Here is a 21,870-nt window from a genome sequence, read left to right on the forward strand (position 1 = left end):
CAATTCAAGACAATCAGAAAAAATCATGATCTGAATGAGAAATTCAATGAAGAGATAGATACTATTAAAAAAGAACCAAACAGAAATCTTGAAGCTGAAGAATTCAATGAATAAAATAAAAAATACAATAGAGAACTTTGACAGCAGGCTAGATCAAGCAGAAGAAAAAAAATCTCTAAGAGAAAGAGAAAAAAAAGAATGAAAAAGAATGAGAACAGCCTAGAGGGCATATGGGCCATCACTAAGTGAACAAACATTTGCAGTATGTTTATTTCAGAAGGTGAAGAGGCAAAGATAGGAGTGGAAAGTTTATTTAATAAAAAAATTGCTGAAAAACTTCCAAGTTTTGGAAAACATATTATCATTCAGATCCATGAAGCTTAAAAATCTCTAAACAAATTATATCCAAGTAGGTTCTCTTCAAGACACAATATAATTAAACTGTCCAAATTAAATAACTATTAAAAGAGAATTTTAAAAGCAGTGCTAGAAAAGCAAAAGGCCACATATTTAAAAAATCACCATTAGACTATCAACAGATTTCTCAGTAGAAACCTTGCAGGCCAGAAGAGAATGGGATGATATATTCAAAGTGCTGAAAGAAAACAACTGGCAGCCAAGAACATGATACCCAGCAACACTGTCCTTCAGAAAGGAAGAGAAATAAAGCCTTTCCCAGACAAGCAAAAGTTGAGAGAATTCATCAGCACTAGAAAAGAAATGCTCAAGGGAGCTCTTCAAGTGGAGATAAAAGATGGTAACTACTAACGTGAAAATGTATGAACACATATAATTCACTGTAAAAGTAAATATATCATCAAACCCAGAACATTCCAGTAATGTTATGGTGCTTGTAAATTATATATATCTCTGGTATGAAGGTTAAAAGAAGTCAAACAGTTGAAAATAATGGTCACTATAATAAGTTGTTAAGAAGTACATAATATAAAAAGATGTACATTGTGACATAAAAATATAAATCATGTGTGTTGGAGGGGGGGAGGAGAATAAAAGCCTAGAGATTTTGTATGCAACTGAAGTTATGTTGTTATCAGTATAATATAGTCTATTATAACTATAACATATTCTATGTAAGCTTCAGGGTAACTACAAAGTAAAAAGCAATGGCAGATACATAAAAGATAAAGACAAAGGAATAAAAATGTAGCACTACTAAAATCACCAAATTACAAAGGTAAACAAGAGAAGAAGAAAAAAACAAAGGATCTATAAAATACCCAGAAAACAATAAACAAGAGGCAGTAGTTAGTCCCTACATACTAATAAGTACTTTAACTATAAATGAATTAAATTCTCTAATCAAATGACATGGAGTGGCTGAATGGATTAAAAAAACAAGATCTAATTATATGGTGCCTACAAGAGACCCATTTGAGTCTTAAAAACACATGTAGGCTGAAAGAGAAGGGATGAAAGAAGACACTTCATGCAAATAGCAACCAAAAGAGAACAGGAGTGGCTATACTTAGTAGATAAAATAGACTTCAAGTCAAAAACCGTTACAAGAAACAAAGAAGGTCATTATTTAATGATAAAACGCTCAATTCATGAAGAAGACATAATCATTTTAAATATATGTACTCAATATTGGTGCACCTAAATACATAAAGCAAATGTTAATGAACATAAAGAGGGAAATAGATAACAATAGTAGAGAGAAATAGACAAGTAATAGTAGGGGACGCCATTACTTTACATTTAACAATGAACAGATCAACCAGACAAAAATTGATAAGTAAATGCTAGAATTGAACTGCACTTTAAACAGAATGGACATAACAGATATATACATACACACACATATATATACATATATATGTGTGTGTGTGTGTATATATATATATATAAAATATGAAATGTTCCATCCAACAGCAGCAAATACACATTCTTCCTTAGTGCATATAGAACATTCTCTAGGATAGACTATATGGTAGACCACAAAACAAGTGTTAATAAATTTGAGAAGCTGAAAATCACATCAAATATTGTTTCCAAACACAATGGTATGAAACTAGAAATCAATAACAGGAAGAATTTTGAAAAATTTACAAATACATGGAAATTAAACCATTTGTTCCTGAACAACCAATGAGTCAAAGGGGAAATTTTTAAAAATCTTGAGATAAATGACAATGGAAACACAACATACTAAAACCTGTGGATTGCAGCCAAAGCAGTTCTAGGAGGGGAGAAGCTTACAGCAAAAAGTACCTGTGTTAAAAAGTAAGAAAAATCCCAAATAAGCAGCTTAACATTGTGCCTCAAGGAACTAGAAAAAAGAACAAACTAAAACCAAATTTAGCAGAAAGAAGGAAATAATAAAGATGAGAATAGAGATAAATAAAATAGAGAATAGAAAAGCGGTTAAAATTTTTTTGAAAAAAAAATTTAACAAACCCATAGGCAGACTCACTAAGAAAAAAAGAAATAAGACAAATATGTAAAGTCAGAAATGAAAGTGGAAACATTACAACAGATGCCTCAGAAATAAAAAGGATCATAAGGGACGATTGTGATCAATTATATGCCAGCAAATTTGATAACCTGTAGGAAATGAATACATTCTTAGACAAATACAACCTACCAAGGTTGAATCAGGAAGAAATAGAAAGCCTGAATATAATAATAAACAAAGAGATTAAGGTGGTTATTAAAAACGTCCCAACAAAGCAAACCCAGGACCAGTTGACGGCTTTACAGCTGAATTCTACCAAACTCTCAAAGAAGAATGAACCCCAATATTTCTTAAGCTCTTCCAAAAACAGAGCTGGAAGGAATACTTCCTAACACATTTTATGAAGCCAACATCATCTCGATACCTAAGCCAGGCAAAGATACCACATGAAAAGAAAAGTAAAGGCCAATAGCACGGATGCACATTGATGCAAAAATCCTTAATAAAATATTAGCAAATCAAATTTAACAACAGACCAAACATATTATACCTCATGATCAAGTGAGACTTATCCCTGGCATGGAAGGCTAGTTTAGCATATGCAAGTCAATCAGTGCAGTCAATCAGTGTGATACATAACATTAACGGGTAGAAAGACACAATCCACATGATCATATCAATAGATGCAGGGAAAGCATTCAACAAAGTTCAACATCCTTTTTTGATAAAAACTCTTAACATTTTAGGTATAAGAAATTTCCTCAACATAATAAAGGCCATTTATGAAAAACCCACAGCTAGTATCATAATCAATGTGAAGAAACTCAAAGCTTTTTTTCTAAGATCTGGTACAAGGCAAGGATGCCCACTCTAACTTTTATTCTACATAGTACTTAAAGTACTCTCAAGGAATAAAAGGTATCCAATCCAGAAAGAAAGAAGTAAAATTATCTCTATTTGCAGATGGCATGATCTCGTAAGTAGAAAACCCCAAAGACTCCACCAAAAAACTATTAGATCTAATACATGAATTCAGTGAAGCTGCAGGATACAAAGTCAACATGTGAAAATCCATGGCATTTCTATACACAAATAGTGATCCAGCTGAAAAAGAAATCAAGAAAATAATCCCATTTATGATAGTATCAAAAAAATGCTTAGGAACAAAGTTAACCAAGGTGGTAAAATACCTCTACATTGAAAATGATAAAACATTAATGAATGCAATTGGAGAGGACACAAATAAATGGAAAGATAGTCCATGCACATGGATGAGAAGAATGAATATTGTTAAAAATGTCCATACTATCTAAAGCAATATATAGATGCAATGCAATCTTGATCAAAGTCTCAATGTCATTCTTCACAGAAATAGACAAAACAAATCCTAAAATTTGTGTAAAACCACAAAAGATCCTAAATAGCCAGAGCAATCCTGAGAGGAAAAACTAAGTTGGAGATATCACACTTTTTGGTTTAAAATTATGTTACAGAGCTATAGTAATCAAAATAAAATGCTACTGGGAAAAAATGGACACATAGACCAGTGGAACAGAGTAGGAAGCCCATAAACAAATCCAAACATATATGGTCAACTAATTTTTGACAAGGACATGAAAAAGGAACAATTGAGGAAAGGACAGCCTCTTCAATAAGTGGTGCTGTGAAAACTGGATTTCCATATGCAAAAGAATAAAATTGGACTCTTACCCCATACACAAAACAACTCAGAATGGATAAAAGGCCTAAACAGTAGACCTTAAAGCAAAAAATTCTTAGGAAAAAAACTTAGAGGAAAAACTCCTTTACAGTGGCCTTGGCAATGATTTCTTTTGTGTTTTGGATATCAAGTCGAAAGCTCAGGCTACGACAGCAAAAATAAATAAATGGGTCTACATTAAACTAAAAAGCTCCTGCACAATAAATGAGACAGCAGAATGAAAAGACAACCTACAGATTGTGAAAAAAAAATTTGCACACTTTATATCAAATAAGGAGTTGATATTGAAGATTTATAAAGAACTCATACAAATCAATAACAAGAAAACATATAACCCAGTTAAAAATAGACAAATGACTTGAATGGACATTTATCTAAAATGACATAAGAATGGACAGCAGTTACATTAGAAGTATTAGTTGAAAAGGTGTCCAACATTACTAATTATCAGAGAAATGAAATTAAAACCACCATGAGATACCACCTCTCACCTGTTAGGATAGCTGTTTTCAAAAGATAAAAGATAACAATGTTAATGAGAGGGAAAAAGGAAGCCTTGTGCATGTGAGAGTGGAGATTGATGCAGCCATTATGCAAAATAATACAGAGGCTCCTAAAGAAATTAAATATAGAACTACTATATGAAGTTAATCTTCTGGGTATATACCCAAAGGAAATAAAGTCATTACCTCATGAAGATATCTGTATTCCTATGTTAACTGCAGCATTATTGACAATAGCCAAGATATGGAAACAACCTAGATGTCCTTCAATGGATAAACTATGATATGTACATACAATGGAATATTATTCAGCCTTTAAAAAGAGGAAAATGAGGAAATCTTGCTATTTTCCACAACATGGATTGACCTGGAGGACATTATACTAGGAGAAATAAGCCAGAGACAAAAAGAAAAATATCGTATAATTTCACTTATATGTGGTATTCTCCCCAAAAGATCAAATATGTAGAGAGAATGAAACAGGGTTACCAGTGCTGGAGTCTGGGAGGGGAGAATGGGGAGATCTAGGTAAAAGGTTACAAAGTAGCAAATATATAGAATAAACAAGTCAAAAAATGTGTTGTACAACAACATGTGGATTAAAATTAATAACAGTGTTATATACAGGATTTTTTCTAAACTAAGTATATTATAGCTGTTTGCCACAAGGAGAAACATGGTATATTAGCTCATTTTGCATTGCTGTAAAGGAATACCTGAGATTAGGTAATTTATAAAGAAAAGAGATTGATTTGGCTCACCGTTCTACAAACCGTACAAGAGGCTCATGGTTCCACAAACCGTGCAGCTTCTGCTTCTGGTGAAGACTTCAGGAAGCTTTCAATCATGGTGGAAGGTGAAGGGAAGCAGGTGTGTCGCATGGGGAAGGGAAGCAGGTGTGTTGCATGATGAAGGTGGGAGCGAGGGCAAGGGGTGAGGTCCCAGGATGTTTAAGAACCAGCTTTCATGTGAACAAATAGAGCAAGAACCCATTCATTACTGCAAAGAGGACAGCAAGCCATTCATGAAACATCCACCCCCAGGACTCAAACACCTCCCACCAAGCCTCACCTCCAGCACTGGGGATCACATTTCAACATGAGGTTTGGAGGGGACAAACTATATCAAATGGTAACTGAGAAGATTAATAAATTGTTCCACTATAGTAACCATTTTACTACACACATGCATCTTATAACATCACGTTTTATACCTTAAATATACACAATACAATTTTTTTTAAAAAAGCTAGTTAGATATGGAACTTACCAATGAGTGAATGTTTGCCAGTAATTGTGTAGACTTCAGAGCTCTTTCTGGCGAGTACATATGGCCTCCAACTTAATAAGGTTCGACTTAAGGTTTTTTGACTTACGATGGATTCATCAGGATGTAACCTCACAATAAGCTGAGGAGCATCCATATGTACCTCCATTCATGCTGGATAAATGGATTCTTTTTTTTTTTTTTTTTTTTTTTTTGAGACACAGTCTTGCTCTGTCACTAGGCTGGAGTGCAGTGGCATGATCTTGGCTCATTGCAGCCTCCGCCTCCCAGATTCAAGCAATTCTCCTGCCTCAGCCTCCCAAGCAGCTGGGATTAGAGGTGCATGCCACCACACCAGCTAATTTTTGTATTTTTAGTAGAGACGGGGTTTCGCCATGTTGGCCCGGATGGTCTCAATCTCTTGACCTCGTGATCCGCCCGCCTCGGCCTCCCAAAGTGCTGGGATTACAGGCATGAGCCACCGTGCCTGGCCAAGAAATAGGCTCTTTAAGGCACTGCTCTTCTTTGTCCCTGAGAGCAGACAGCCACCCACCAGCTGACCAGCTGCTTTATCAGGTCTCCCTGTCCCATGCTCTCTTAATACTCACCCTTCAACATACTGACATTAAAGGGGAAGAAGAGTCCCAGAGTTCAACAGGGCAAAACTGACACTTGAAAAAGGAATTTTAATTAAGAGACTAAAGGGAAATCTCTATGTACAAAGGCTGAGAGGAAGTTCTAAAGGGTCTGATAGAAAGAGAATAAGCTGTGGAATTAGACAGATATGGTTTCCAGACCTTGGCAAATCACTTAACCCATCAGAGGCTCACCTGTAAAGTAGAAACAATCGTGACTTGTAGGCAGTATGAAGAAAGAGAAAACAGAGTATGTGCAAGTGTCACCTTGGGCAGGCCAAGGCCTAAACTTGATGAGAAATATGCCTGAGGAAACTACCGTCACTGTATCCTCTCTCACAGCCAGTTTGCAGGATTGCGGTGAGACTGTTTGTCACCATTTGCTTGCTCCTGTGAGCAGGCAGACCTTTGGCCAGATCCCTCAAAAGACGGGTGAGGGAGAACCCAGGGGCTGCAAATCCCTGTGAGGATGGCAAAGAGGGCCTCTCACCTGCCAGAGCATTATTCCAAGCAACCGGCAGTAGCCACAGCCCCGTCTTCACAGGGGAAGGTAGGGACTGGGGGTGCTTAATCCTCACTAGGAGCTGTGTGTTCCCTATTGAACCATTTCTCCAAATTTCTGTATTGCATCTTGTGTGTCTATTGGAATCTTTCCTTCGGTCTCATTGGCACATGAGAAGTTAGCTCTCTTCTGTTGCCCCTTCCCTCAAACAACTTTGATCTAACCCCAGGTAAAATAGGCTCATCTGCCTATAGGGTGTATTAGTCAGGGTTTCCTGAGGGACAGGACTAATAGGATAGATGTATATATGAAAGGGAGTTTATTAAGGAGTATTGACTCACACAATCACAAAGTGAAGTCCCACAATAGGCCGTGTGCAAACTGAGGAGCAGGGAAGCCAGTCCGAGTCTCAAAACCTCAAAAGTGACAGTGCAGCCTTCAGTCTGTGGCTGAAGGCCTGAGAGCCCCTGGTAAGCCACTGATGTAAGTGCAGGAGTACAAAAGCTGAAGAACTTGGAGTCTGATATTCGAGGGCAGGAAGCATCCAGCAAGGCAGAAAGGTGGAGGCCAGAAGGCTCGGCAGGTCTGTTCTTTCCATCTTCTTCTACCTGCTTTACTCTAGCTGCGCTGGCAGCTGCTCAGATGGTGCCCACTGAGATAGAGGGTGGGTCTGCCTCTCCCAGTCACTGACTCAAATATTAATCTCTATTGGCAACATCCTCATAGACACATTCAGGAATAATACTTTGCATCCTTCAATCCAATCAGGTTGACACTTAATATTAACAATCACATAGGGCATCCTGGTTTTTCATGGTTTTATCTACTTGCCGCAACCTTTTTAGAGAAGACTCTAAAATTCTTTTTTGTCAATGTGAGTCTTTTTTCCATACCCAATTTTACTCCCTCTCTCCTTTTGAAGAAAATCTGGGACAGGACTTCCGGACTTGACCACCAGCCAGGGAGAAGAAACAATACCTAGGAAGTGACACTCAGTTGGAGGAAGAATGATGATTACAGAATAACTCTCTGCTGTGGCACCAGGAGTGCACGAGATCTGGTCTCTGCACATCTTGGTGTCTGCATCCTGGTAAAAAATGGCCCCCTTACCCACACCTACCCATGGAGGAAGATGAGGCAACAAGTTGTAAGAAATTACCAGAAAAGCCTCACTCCTGATCTCCTGACCCACCCCCTCATGCTCTCAGTGCTTCTACTCTTGCTTCATTAATTTATCCAACAAATACTAATTGTCTGCTAGGTACCAAGTTCTGTTATAGATAATGAAGATATGGCTGTGGAAAAAGAACCAGAAACCTGCCTTTACATTCTAGTGGAAGAGGAGGAAGATAAACAATAAACAAGGTCAACAAGTAACTACAGCATGTCAGGTGATTTAAGTGCTGGGAAGGAAACTGAGTGGTATAGATCATTGCAGAGGGTAGGTTGCAATTTTAAATGGAATAGTGAAGTTAGCCTCACTGATAAGGCAGTCTTCCAGCAAAGATCTGACAGAGGTGAGGAAGTGAATCTATGGAAACCTGGGGGTACAGCCTTTCAGCAAATAACAGGTGCAAAGGCCCAGAAGCCTAGGGCATTTGTATTTGAGGGCAAGCAAGGGGTCTGTGTGCTGGAGAAGAGTGAGCAAGGTGAGAATTAGGGAGTGAGGCCTGGGAGATTATGAGGAAAGGAAACAGATCACACAGCGCCTTGGAGGCCATTATAAAGACTTTGGTTTTTACCCTTATGAGATGGGAAGCCATTGGCGGTTTTAGAGCAGGAAAATGACATGATCTGATTTATGTTCCAAGGCTCATGCTGGCCACCTTGTTAAGACAAAACTGGAGGGAGGCAAGCAGAGCGGGGACACCAATGAGGTAACCATAGTGACCATCCAGAGGAGAAATGATGGTGGCCTGGAATAGGTAGTTCTGAGAAGTGTTGTATTTTGGAGGTAGATCAATAGAATTTATTGGTGCATTGAATATATATGATGTGAAAGAAAGCGGGGAGACAAAGATAACCTCAACGCTTTTGGCCTGAGCAGCTGTAAGACTGGGATTGCATTTGATCACAGGGCAAGCTCAGTCAGGCTCAAAACTGTTTGCTCCTTCCTGGCTGGAACTTCGTGTGGGCCTAAGATGTTTAACTGGAATTTCATCTGGCAGACTTAAACATTGTATTCTTCTTTTAAAAGCTCAAATAACAAATATTCCAAAATGTAAAGCAAAAAATTAAAGGATTTATTGAAATCATGTGACAATATATCCCTAACACCATGAAGAAGATGACAATTATGATTTCCACAGAGTATTTTGCACTTGCCTAAGCACAAAAGCAAAACCAGAGCAAGGCAAACAATATACAAACAAAACTTGATCCTATCTAATAACTTTCATGAAACAACCATAAATGAATTTTGTTTTATTAAGTCAGGCTTCAGGACTACTGAATTGCATTCACTAAAATGCTATTTGAAATTTTACTTACTCGTCACCCACCCCACTACTCTTAATTCATCGCCCTCTCCACAGAAGGACAAAAGGCAAAAAAGGTAGTAAGCAAAATATAAATAATAAGAATTCAAAAACAGAGATCAAAGTAAATTTTTTTTTCAGTCTCTGCGTCTATGCTCAAATCAATGTTTTCTGAGCATACAGGGAAGCAAGGAAACCAATTCTCTAGCTCTTGCTCTGCCTCTTATTCTCCTCCACCCCCTAATACATTTCTGAATATTTTTTAATCCATTTATCACTGAGTACTTGCATACAACTAGAAGCACCGACTACATTGTTATCAACTTTGGAGCAATTTTCATGGGGAATTGTACAAATGTTCTCTGATATGTATCTCCTCACTAGAAAGACAACCTTAAACATATATAAAGACTTAGCCTCAAGTGAAGAAGGCAGCTTTCTGTTGACCACACTGAGCCTTAGGTCACCAGATTTCTACTCAGGAGAGGCAGTGAGCAGGAGGGGCCAGTTTGGAGGGCTTTGTCTAGCTCTATAGTCTCTGTAGGCACCTACCAACACTGGTCCTTCTCCTGCTACCCACTGTGTGCTTCCAGCTTCAAGCTGAGTTCTCTGCATGGGGTCGACCCCAGCAGTTCCTAATAAACCATCATTCATGGGATCCTCCTATATAGAGATGAGGAAGGCGCCACAAGCAAGACACTCTTGGCCAGAAGGGTTGAGTAATGAGGTTTCCTTTCTTCTTTGTCACTAAAAAAATTACATTTAATTTTGAGAATAAAGATAAGTTCTTCTAAGACAGGATTAAAAACTAAACAAAACAAAAACAAACAAAAAAGAAAAGCTTAATATATCTTTTAAATGAGGGACAATTGTACAGAGTAGACTTCCTTGTTGTTGATAGTTTTAATTCAGATATCAATCCAGAAATCATAAGATTTTTTTCCCCAAAACCTGTTCTTATTTACATAAAGTAGAATTTAAAACAAAATTTTGATTCATTAAGTAGAAATATTTAATAATAATAAATATATAAAAAGTATATTCATATAAAATAGAAATGTATGAAAAATATTCATCCGTATAGAAGTTTTAAATTGTCAAAGCAATGTCAATTTAATTGGCTCAATAAGAGAGTGAAAAACCATTGCTTCAGGACTGCCTCAGTCTGTAATGCTATTTTAAAAAAATTATTTCAACATTTTCTTAAATACTATTCCTTGGTTGTTAAATTTTTATTTTGCTGTAGTAGAAGAATGAAGGTTGTTATTAGGGATGTTACATTCAGAAATAAAGTTCTGAATTTCATAGAACACTTTATTCTCTGCCTCATCTTTACATTTCAATTTTTCGGGGGGAATGTTGTTCAAATATAGTTTACAAATGAAATATAAAGGATGAAAGAATGGATAAACAAAGAAGTCCCCAAGGTGTAACAGTGAATATTGCTTTAAGAAAATACAAAAACAATTTTAAATAAGATCCTTCAAACACGAGTCATCCTATTCTCAGGGAGCTTTAGAATTTCCACATTGCTGAATGCCAAATTCCACAAGTCATGGAATTTCCACACATCTCTCTTCACTTCTCTGACTTCTTCTGTCTAACATGGGCTGATATATTTCAGCCACTACACAGTAGCTGGAGTGTGGTGTTAGAGCTTCAATTTCAACCACTCTGTGAGCCCCTTCATAAACCTTTTGCTCCTACACACAAGAGAGAAAATAATCAGTTGGTAAATGGCTGCCATTAAGTCACAGCTGCATTTTTGTTTAAATTAACAAGTTGTACATGGTCACAGCAGTAGATGGGTTGTGGGGTTTCTTCCCAGACACATCCTTCTTTTCTAGAGTCCTAGGCCATAGCCTGGTAAACGGACAAGGCAAGTGGCTGTGTAGGTGCAACTTGACTTCTCCTTGAGGGCTGTTGGCTGGTTGACCCCATAGTCAGAGTCTTGCTTTTAAGAATTTTGTTTGTTTTTTGAGATACAGTTTCACTCGGTTGTCCAGCCTGGAGTACAGTGTCACTATCTTGGCTCACTGCAAACTCCACCTCTCAGGTTCAAGGGATTCTCGTGCCTCAGCCTCCTGAGTAGCTGGGGTTGCAGATGCATACCACCACACCTGGCTAATTTTTGTATTTTCAGTAGAGATGGAGTTTCACCATGTTGGCCAGGCAGGTCTTGAACTCCTGACCTCAAATGATTTGCCTGCCTCAGCCTCCCAAAGTGCTGGGATTACAGACGTGAACCACCCTGCCTGGCCTTCTTTTTAAGAATTTGAAGTGTGCAGTGAGAATGATGTGCAGCGAGATGAGCAGAGATAACTGCAGGCATGCAACTGTGGCCACAGAGAGACAGAAAGTCCGACAGACAGAGCAGGATCCCTTAGAACTCACTTCCATTTCCCTTCCCAGTCACCGCTAAGCCTGCCGGCACTCTACGTCCTGCCTCTGTCCCTGAGATTGCTTGCCTATCTCCTAATTAACCCTCCCCTCCTCTTTTGTTTCTAAACAAGTTAGACTGTGGTTTCTGCTCCTTACAACAAAAACCCCTCATCTTAGATGACGCCAAAAAAGGAACAAATTCAATTATCCACCAAATCCAGACAGAAGCACCAATGGTGGATTAGAATACCACTGCAAGGCCGGGCATGGTGGCTCATGTTTGTAATGCCAGCAGTTTGGGAGGCCAAGGCAGGCGGATCAGTTGATCCCAGGAGTTTAAGACCAGCCCGGGCAACATGGCCAGAGCCTGTCCCTACTAAAAGTACAAAAAAACATAGCTGGGCATGGTGGCATGCACCTGTAGTCCCAGCTACTTGGGAGGCTGAGGTGGGAGGATCATTTGAGCCCAGGATGTCGAGGCTGCCGTGAGCTGTGATTGCACTGCTGCACCCCAGCCTGGGTGACAGAGTCAGACCCTGTCTCAAAAAAAAAAAAAAAAATCGCAGCAAAACTGGCACAAAAATAATCATGTGATTCAAAAGCTATTTTAAAATAAGGTGTGAGTCTGGGCATGGTGGCTCATGCCTGCAATCCCAGCACTTTGGGAGGCCAAGGCTGGAGGATTGGTTGAGGCCAGGAGTTTGAGACCAGCCTGGGCAACATAGTGAGACCTTGCCTCTACAAAAAAAAAAAAAAAAAAAAAAAAAAAGCTGGATGTGATGGTGCATGCTTGTAGTCCCAGCTACTCAGGAGGCTGAAGCAGGAGGACCACTTAAGCCCAGAAGTTAGAGGCTACAGTGAGCTATGATCACCACTGTACTCCAGCCTGGGTGACAGAGTGACACCTGGTCTAAAAATAAAATACATAATAAATAAATAAATAAATAAATAAATAAATAAATAAGGTGTGCAAAGCCCGTAAAAATGAATATTTGTGGCAGTCACATGCAATTAAATACTGTTAATACCAATCTTTAGATATGCAGGGAAGACTGTAGAGACAAACCGGAGGATGGAAAGGGCACACACACATTCTGATGGTGATGCCACCACCAACCGTGGATCAATGCTGGCTGAGAGTAAGAAGGAATTAAAGATAAGGAAAAATAAGAGGAGGCAGAGTAGCAGAAGAGGACATCTCATATGACCAAAATATTGGTTAAATAAACAAAAGAAAAAAACTCTAAATATGTCTATTCATCTGAACTTACCTTTTCTAGTGAATTGTTAATTATAAAAACTCGGTATAATAGTTCATAGTAATCTTCTATAGATACATTTTTTTCCTTTTGATATCTATATGGTAAATTTGGAGCATGGAGAATTACCAGCAAAGATCCATTGACTTGGGTTATATTCACGACTGGAGGATCTATTTTTGCTGGAGAAAAAAACATAAAAATTTGGCAAATCATCAAAGGAATGTATTATATACAGACACATTACGTATCATGACAAATCAGCATGGTGGGAGGATCACTGGAGCCCAGGGAGGCCGAGGCTGCAGTGAGCTATGATCATGCCACTGCACTACAGCCTGTGCCGCATAGTGAAACCCATGTCAAAAAACAAAAACAAAAATAAAAAAGAAAATTCCATATATATTTGAATCTCAAACCTTTATAAATGTAGGGAGTGTTAGATTCTTAGCAGAATAAAGATGGAAACATACAAATTACTTTCCTCTGTTTATTGGAAGGGCTTTTCTTAGTCCGACTTTTGTTTTGTTTGTTTGGTTGTTTGGTTTTGGGTTTTTTTTGAGACAGGATCTCATTATGTTGCCCAGGCTGGGCTCAAACTCCTGTACTCAAGTGATTCTCCTTCAGCTTTCTGAGTAGCTGAGATTACAGGTGCATGCCACCACACCCAGGCTAGTCTGACTTTTTATTGACAGTGTAGCCCTTGGAGGTTCTAAGATTTTTGTAGGGGTATTAGTTCTAACTCCCTGCCTTGTGCTGGCCTAAAACCTTGTCTTTTGTCCTAGGAGTGGCTGTTACCACTCAGGGTCTAGTTACTACATCCAGCAAATGCCCTCAGGGCAGCTGGGGCAGTCACTGTGTTGGTCTTCTGGTTACCCTTTGATTTCCGTTTACTTTGTTTTGGCCCCCAAGGATTCCCTTTATTTTTATTTTTGCCCCTCTGTAGAGTTTGGAGAATGTGTTTTATTTTATCCAGAATTTCTAAGTGTTTTAGAAGAAGAGAGTTTCCTACTCCCAGGCTATTTAATTTGGAACCGTAAGTTTTTAAAGCACTTTCCAACTGTATTGGAATAATGTGATAGTTAACTTTAAATACACATGTCCCTTTTGCAGTGAGGCACATATATCAGGCATTGTCCTATCAGTGAGTCAGCTGCAGACATCACAGGGCTCCTGGCTTATGATCTGTGATGCTAGATTTTGCAACTGATCGCAAAATCAGTTTTGCAATCAGTTGCAAGTTTCTTGACCCATTCACTGGATTGTGATTGTGTTATAAGACCAAGTCAAGATTATTTGACCTCATAGCACTTTACTCTTTAACAGCTCTCTCCTTGAAATATTACCTTCCCGCACTATTCATGAACATATCAGCCCACAGATTTCCTCCTACCTCTTTGGCTATTCCTTCTCAGTCTCCTTTTAAGATTTTTCTTACTCAGGCATCTTTGGGTGAAAGTCCCTCAATATCTGGTCTTACTCAAAACTGCCTCTCACTCACTACTCTCTCCCTAGGCAATCCTATCAATGTCCACTGTACTGTATGCATGAAATGACTCACAAATTTTTGTCTCTAATAAAGACTTTACTTTGAGTCTTGGATCTGAAGAGATATGTCCCCTGGATCTCTTAAAAGCATATTAAGCTTAACATATTCAAAACCAAACTCATAATCTCTATTACCTTGCATCCCACCAAACTGGTCTTTTTCATCAAACCCCATCAAAAACATCTCAGCAATTCATCTAATTATGCATGCAAGAAACTTAGAGGTCATCTTTGACATGTTCTCTTCACCATTATATCCGATCTATCACCTGGTCCTGCCAATGTTGCTTACTAAATGTCCCTCCAGGAATAAATTTTCTCTAGTCCTTTTCATAAGCCAAATTCGGTCTCCTGTAGACTATTATTAGTAACCTGCTACTTCACTTATCTGCATCCAACCTGTTCCCCCAAATATAGTCAAAATGATCTTTTCTATACACAAGTCTGATCATATGGCTCCTGAGTAAAATTACGTTTTTCTGGAGGAAGTCACAACTCCTTAAAAAATTCTTGTACCTGCCTACCTTTCCAGTCCCATCTCATTATGGACTCCTTCCTGCATGCTCTTCTTCAACATACTGGTTATCTTTCAGTCTCTTGAGTTTGCTATGCCAGAGGGCCTTTGCAAATGCTGTTCCCTTGCTTGAAATGCTCTATTCTTTGCCTCAAGTGATCCTCCTACCTCGGCCTCCCAAAGTGCTGGGATTACAGGCATGGAGCCCACACACCTGGCCTTCACATCTATTTTTAATCCAAGTAACTCTAGGGTCAAATAATACTGAAATCTTGCTAAGTATCAAATGCTGCTTTTAACTGAAGAAAGTTTACTTTGTTTTATTTTATTTTTAAAATCTTGCTTTGTCTCTAGATAGACACCATAAATCAGAACTTCTTAACCTAAGATAACATCCTGCTGCTCAAAAACAGATGTCAGAGGAGCCAATGCATGCAGCTGGCTCATTAGTCTATATGACAGATGCCACAAACATGCTGTCTTGAGGAACTAGAAACATGTTTTTTGAAATATGTTCTTCAGAAGTTCTTAGGAGCTGTGGTGGGAGAGCACAAGCCCAGGGGTGAGGAGACAGCTGAGTGGGTGATTCTTCTCACTATTGCATCAACAAGAGTAGTAGCTATAGACTGGGTTTCTTATTCTTCTACTAAAAGGCCCCGAAATAAAATGGCTTTTTAAAGGACCTGGTCTAAAGCTTTTTTCTTTTCTTTTCTGATTTTTTTTTTTTTTTGGGGGGAGAAAGGTCATACAGAAAACACACAAACCCTTCTTAACTCAACACTATCCCAATTTAAATAGAATTGAGCTAAAGCTGTGTCAGTCAATGTCTTTGGCTATTCTTACCTGACTGGCCTAATGGCTTAGACTGAAGGAAACTTTGTTTGATAAGTAAATTTGAATGTGACCCTATTTCTAGGCTTGAATATAATAATCACACTGATCTGTGAATTCCCTTCACTGGTGTTCATCAGTTTAGTCATGAAATCTCCTTTTCCTCTACTAGAGAATTGCTTGTTGAGTATATTGGCTTTGAATTTCAATGTATCCAAGAGACAACCAAGAGTTACCATGAATTAGTTTGCTCAACTCTATTCCACCCTCCTGCTAATTAGAGAGTTGGGGGAAAATGCATCTAGCATTTTGGACAGTATCTAATTAATTTGGATCTCACTGGACCTTGCACCAGTTAGAAGAGGTGTATGGATGGATCCCTAAGTACTAAGATACAGAATGTGAATATTTCTGTGGCCATATGAATGCAAAGCAAAAGGCTCATACTGAAAAGTGGTCTTAAAAAATCTGGGTGGTTAGAGAATTGCAAGGAACCCATAATAGTCAAAACAATCTTGAAAAAGATGAATAAAGAGGAGGGCTCACCCTTCCCAATTTCAAAGCTTACTACAAAGCAACAATAATCAAAATAGTGTGGTATGGGCACAATGATGAATGTATAGCTCAATAGAATAGAATTGAAAGTCTGGAAATAAACCACACTTCTATGGTCTATTGATTTTCAACAAGTGTGCCAAGAACTCTCAATGGGATAATTGTCAACAAATGGTGCTGGGATAGCTGGATAGTCATATGTCAAAGAATAATATTGGACCCTTACCTCACACCATATACAAAAATTAACTCAAAATGAATCAGACTTAACTGTGAGAGATAAAACTATAAAACTCTTAGGAGAAAACATAGGGTAAATCTTCATGATTTTGGATTTGGCAAAGGATTCTTAGATATGACACCAAAAGCACAAGCAACAAAAGAAGAAATAAATTGGATTTCATCCAAGTTTAAAACTTGGTGTCAAGTGATACCATCAAGAAAGTAAAGAGACAACCCACAGAATGGGAGGAGCTAGCTGAGGATCATATATCTGATAAGGCATTGGTATGCAGAATATATAAAGAACCCTTACAACTCAAAAATAAAAAGATTTGATTAAATTTTTTAAATGGGCAAAGGATCTCAATGGACAATTCTCCAAGGAAGGTACAAAATAGCCAATAAGCATAAAACAGAAGCTCAACATCATTAATTAGCAGGTAAATGCAAATAAAAACCGCATGAGTTACCATTTTATACCTATTAGGATGGCTATAGTCAAAAAAGATTGGTAAAAATGTGGAAAAATCAAAACTCTCATATATTGCTGATGGGAATGTAAAATAGTGCAGATGCTTTGAAAGTAGTCTGGCATTTCCTCAAATGATTAAATATAGAGTTACTATGAGACCCAGCAATTCCACTCCTATGTATATATTGAAGAGAAATATAAAGGTATGCCCAGCTATGTGTGGTGGCGTATGCCTGATAGTCCTTGCTACTTGGGAGGCTGAGGTGGAAGGATTGCTGGAGCCCAGGGGTTCAAGACTGAAGTGAGCTATGTTTGTGCCACTGCACTCCAGCCCAGGTGACAGAGCAGGATCCTGTCTCTCAAAAAAACAAACAAGAAAATAAAACAAAAAAACTCACACTCAAAAATTTTTACATGACTGTTTATAGCAGCATTATTCATAATAGCCAAAAAGTGGAAACTACCCAAATGTCTATCAACTGAAGAAAGGATAAATAATATGTGGTATATCCATATAATGTATTATTTGGTCACAAAAAAGAATGAAGTACTGATACATACTACAATCTGAATGAACTTTGAAAACACGTTAAGTGAAAGAAGCCAGTCAAAAAAATCATGTATTATATGAGTCTATCTAGAACAGGGAACTCTATAGAGACAGAAAGATTAGTAGTTGCCAGGGCTGAGGGCTAAGGGAATGGTGATACTGGAAGGTGATAGCCAAAGGGTATGGAGTTGCTTTTTGAGGTGATAAAAATGTTCTAAAATTGACTGTGAGTGATGGTTGTACATATTTGTGAATATAGTAAAAACCATTAAACTGTATGCTATATGCTTAAAGTATAGGCTGTGTGAATTATATCTCAATAAGGCTGTTTAAAAAAATCTAAGTGGATGCAGTGACCATCTATTTCTCCAGTGTCCTGTAGTTGCTCTATGGGCTCTTGAACAAAATAGTTGCATGATGGAGGCTATATATAGACTTAACAATATGGCTCTCCTCTTACCAAAGTTGGTCTGACCTGCAGAGTGTCCAACTTTCCAGTAAGGAAGATCAATGTTGAACCCCTAGTATAGTGCCATATTCCAGGGGCTCTCCTCTTCCATCTCGTTGCAGGTAGGTTTATTTTTGTTCCCTTCCAAAAGGGAGGGGGCAAGAGACATTGGTTATAGATTTTCTTTACTGCTGGGTATAGATTCTGGTTACAGATTTTGTTTATAGATTTTTATTTACTGCTTCAATGCTTTTATTAGCAGACCCCTCACCACTCCTGGGACCACACATACACCCATAGATGTAGTCAATGCCTTGTTCATGAGCATAGTACTCCACAATACATTGCTTATGACAAAGAACTTAAGTTAATGTGAAAGGAGTGAAGCAAGGTCTCAAGACCCATAGGACAAATACATATCATATATTTGTCACTCAGAAATCCATGACTTTATAGGAAGGTGAAATGGATAATTGAAAACTCAGTTTGAGAGACGTCTTGTGAATTGGCATATGAATTGGTAAATGCTCCAATTGGTAAATGCTTCACTAAGCCTAGGGCCAATATATGGTGCTATTTCTTCTATAGACAGAATTCACTGGTCTACGATACAAGAAGTAGAAGTGAGAGGGGCAACTCTGACTGTTACCCATAGTGAACAACTTATGACGTGTTTTTGTTTCCCATATGCTTGGCCTTGAATTCTTCTGGTTTATAACAAAAATGGTTTCCAAAAATTGGAAGTTGAGGCTCTCTCCTGACCATTTGGAGCGCCTCATGCCATTTAACTAACAAAAAGAAAATGAGGTTCTTATATTGTCTAGGGTGATTCATTCTGATTTTCAAGGCATAATATAGTTATAAATACAATGGGGTCAGGTGGAAGAATTCTTGGTAACCTCTGGTGTGCCTCTTAGAGCTTCTCTATTCAGTGATAAAAATTAATGTAAGGTTAGGTCAAGCGGAGACAGGAAACACCAAAAGGACTCAAACTCCTCGTGGATAAAGAGCTGAAGTGCTGGCTGGAAAGAAAGTGAATGTTGAGTTTATAATGAAGGAAGAAGTCATAAATATTAACTACAGCTTCATGACTAGTTGACTAGTTGCAATTATGAGGACTGTGGTAAATATCTTTATTTTTTTCTTGTTCTATTTATGCACATCTTTATATCTATACATTAAACCCCTTCTCTCTCTGTCTCTACTATTTTATCCAATGTCTGTTGGTAATGGTTAATTTTAACACCTATATCTTAGATTATATTATTCTATGGTTGTGACTAAACTAAAAAAGGAATAAATATCCTTCAGGATGGATACTGAGAAAGCACTTTTGGTCTGCCTTTTTGGGGAGGTGACTAAAAGTCCTAATTTCCTCAACAGAAAATTCCTGTAATCAGTATTTTCATGAACTTAACCCTCATGTTTGGGGAAGGACTAGGGCACTATGACAAATTCTGCTGTCTAAAAATACTTTTTTAGGGGCTGGGCATGGTGGCTCACACCCATAATCCCAGCACTTTGGGAGGCCAAAGGGGGCAGATCACCTGAGGTCAGGAGTTTGAAACCAGCCTGGCCAACATGGTGAAACCCCGTCTCTACTAAAAATACAAAAATTAGCCAAGGGTGGTGGCACACACTTGTAATCCTAGCCACTCGGGAGGCAGAGGCCGGAGAATCACTTGAACCCGGGATGCAGAGGTTGCAGTGAGCCAAGATCGTGCCACTGCACTCCAGCCTGGGTGACAAAGCGAGACCCTGTCACACACACACACACACACACACACACACACACACACACACACAAGGTGACAAATTGATGGAGTGGAGGCTCTGCAGTCAGATGTAGCAAATTTGAACCCTGACTTGGATAATACAGGTCACGAGATTGGAGCAATGACTAAAGCCTCTACATCTTGATGTTCTGGGCTAGAAAATTAGGATAATAAAAGCTATCTCCTAGAGCTGTTCTGACAATTAGACCAAAAGAGATATTGATGTAGAGACCTCAGCAAAGCACAAGGCCTAGTCACTAGCCGTGCTCTGGGAGGGCTGTCCAAAAGCAGGAAGAACAAGGGCAAAGAAACTCCATGGAACTCACTTTCCCACCAGGGAGTGAACCGCGGCGTCATGCTCCATTCTGAGTAGCTCCCAGCCGAGGCCGCCCTCACCCTCCCGTAATAAGGTTCCTGTATGTCTGAGGTTTCACTGGTAAGGTCACAAAAGAGTTCTTGAGTACCCCAACAGTCTTCTTTATTTTTCCATTGTCTCTGTCCATATCTGTAGCAGGGAAAAGGCAGAGATCTGAGTTTCTTTTCTCCACTCAAGGAGTCTTCAGTATTTTCAGACTAATAATTTTTTATACCTGATTCTAGTAGGAATATCACCATGATAGTTTATGGCTCCTCTTCAGAATCTTTAAAAAAATTCCTTCTTATTAACTGTTTCAGTCCATTTTCTGTTGCTATAACTGAATACCCGAGACTGGGTAATTTATAAAGAAAAGGAATTTATTTCTTACAGTTTTGGAGGCTAGGAAGTCTAATGTCTAAGAGTCATAAGAGCCACATCTGGTGAGGGCCTTCTTGCTGGTGGGGACTCTCTGCAGAGACTTAAGGTGACAAGGACTTCACAGGGATTCAAGAGAGATGGCATATATATATATGTATGTATGTGTGTGTGTGTATATATATATATATATATATATGTAACAGACCAACTTTTTTGATAACTAGCCCACTTCCTCAATAACACATTAATTCGTTAATCCATCAATGGATGAATCCATTCATGGGGGCAGAATCCTCATGACCCAATCATCTCCCCAAAGTCCCACCTCTCAACATTGCTGCACTGGGGATCAGGTTTCCAACACATGAACTTTTGGGGGACACATAGAAACCACAGCATTACCTAAAGTGCTGTCTTGCTGGAAGATAAACATCCCTGGCACTTTCTGTATCAATGACATAAGGGTTTTAACCTTTTTTTTAATACTTGGCAAAATGTTCTTTCTGGTGTGTGGACTGACTTCCATTTTTGAATACTCACTCTCCACATCCTTAATGCTCTGTGGTTTTGGCTGTTTGTGGTTTTTCTCCACTTCTCATCAACTTGCTGTTGAGTAATGTGGCTGCTTCTGAGAAGTTGCTACCACTTTTCATCTCAGGTGTTGCTTACCCAACATACATGATTAATCTCTTTATTGAAAATTGACGGGAAGTTTTAGTGAGGACTATATATGGAGCCCTGTAATTAGGGGTTGGGAGAGGGGGAGGGAATCCCATGAAAAAAGGTAGTGAGGCAAGAGGCGGAGAGGTTGACTCAGCCTGAGGCCACAGGATGGTGTAATAGTCAAAGGGAAGATTCACGCTTTGTTTCCTTACCTGCCATAAATCAGACCAATGTTACAAAGTGATGTTGGGAACAGAGAAGGAATTGGAGTCTGGGGAGAAAGGTTTCCCAAAATATTTATTGAAAGACTTGAAATCTAGCTTTCTAGACACATGATAAGGAAGATAGACGGTATCTGTACTCAGTAATCTACATGGTGACAGCAGTTTCATTCCA

The 21,870-nt window shown here is 38.6% G+C and overlaps 1 protein-coding gene across 3 annotated transcripts in view; it reads right to left on the bottom strand.

Annotated features, from left to right (window-relative positions):
* Positions 1-9,264: 9,264 nt before the first annotated feature.
* The window catches only part of IL22RA2 (interleukin 22 receptor subunit alpha 2), a 29,871-nt gene continuing 17,265 nt past the window's right edge, over positions 9,265-21,870 (bottom strand). For 2 of the 3 annotated variants that reach the window (XM_063707279.1, XM_004044738.5), the window contains 3 exons: positions 20,402-20,580; positions 13,173-13,342; positions 9,265-11,222 (listed from right to left, as the gene is read on the bottom strand). In XM_063707279.1, the coding sequence (XP_063563349.1) occupies positions 11,073-11,222; positions 13,173-13,342; positions 20,402-20,580 (499 nt within the window). In that variant the 3' untranslated portion in view covers positions 9,265-11,072. The remainder of the gene's footprint in view (positions 11,223-13,172; positions 13,343-20,401; positions 20,581-21,870) is intronic. The other variant, XM_063707280.1, reaches the window with a different exon arrangement.

This window comes from Gorilla gorilla, chromosome 5 (genome assembly GCF_029281585.2).
Source record: "Gorilla gorilla gorilla isolate KB3781 chromosome 5, NHGRI_mGorGor1-v2.1_pri, whole genome shotgun sequence".
Lineage (NCBI taxonomy): Eukaryota > Metazoa > Chordata > Mammalia > Primates > Hominidae > Gorilla > Gorilla gorilla.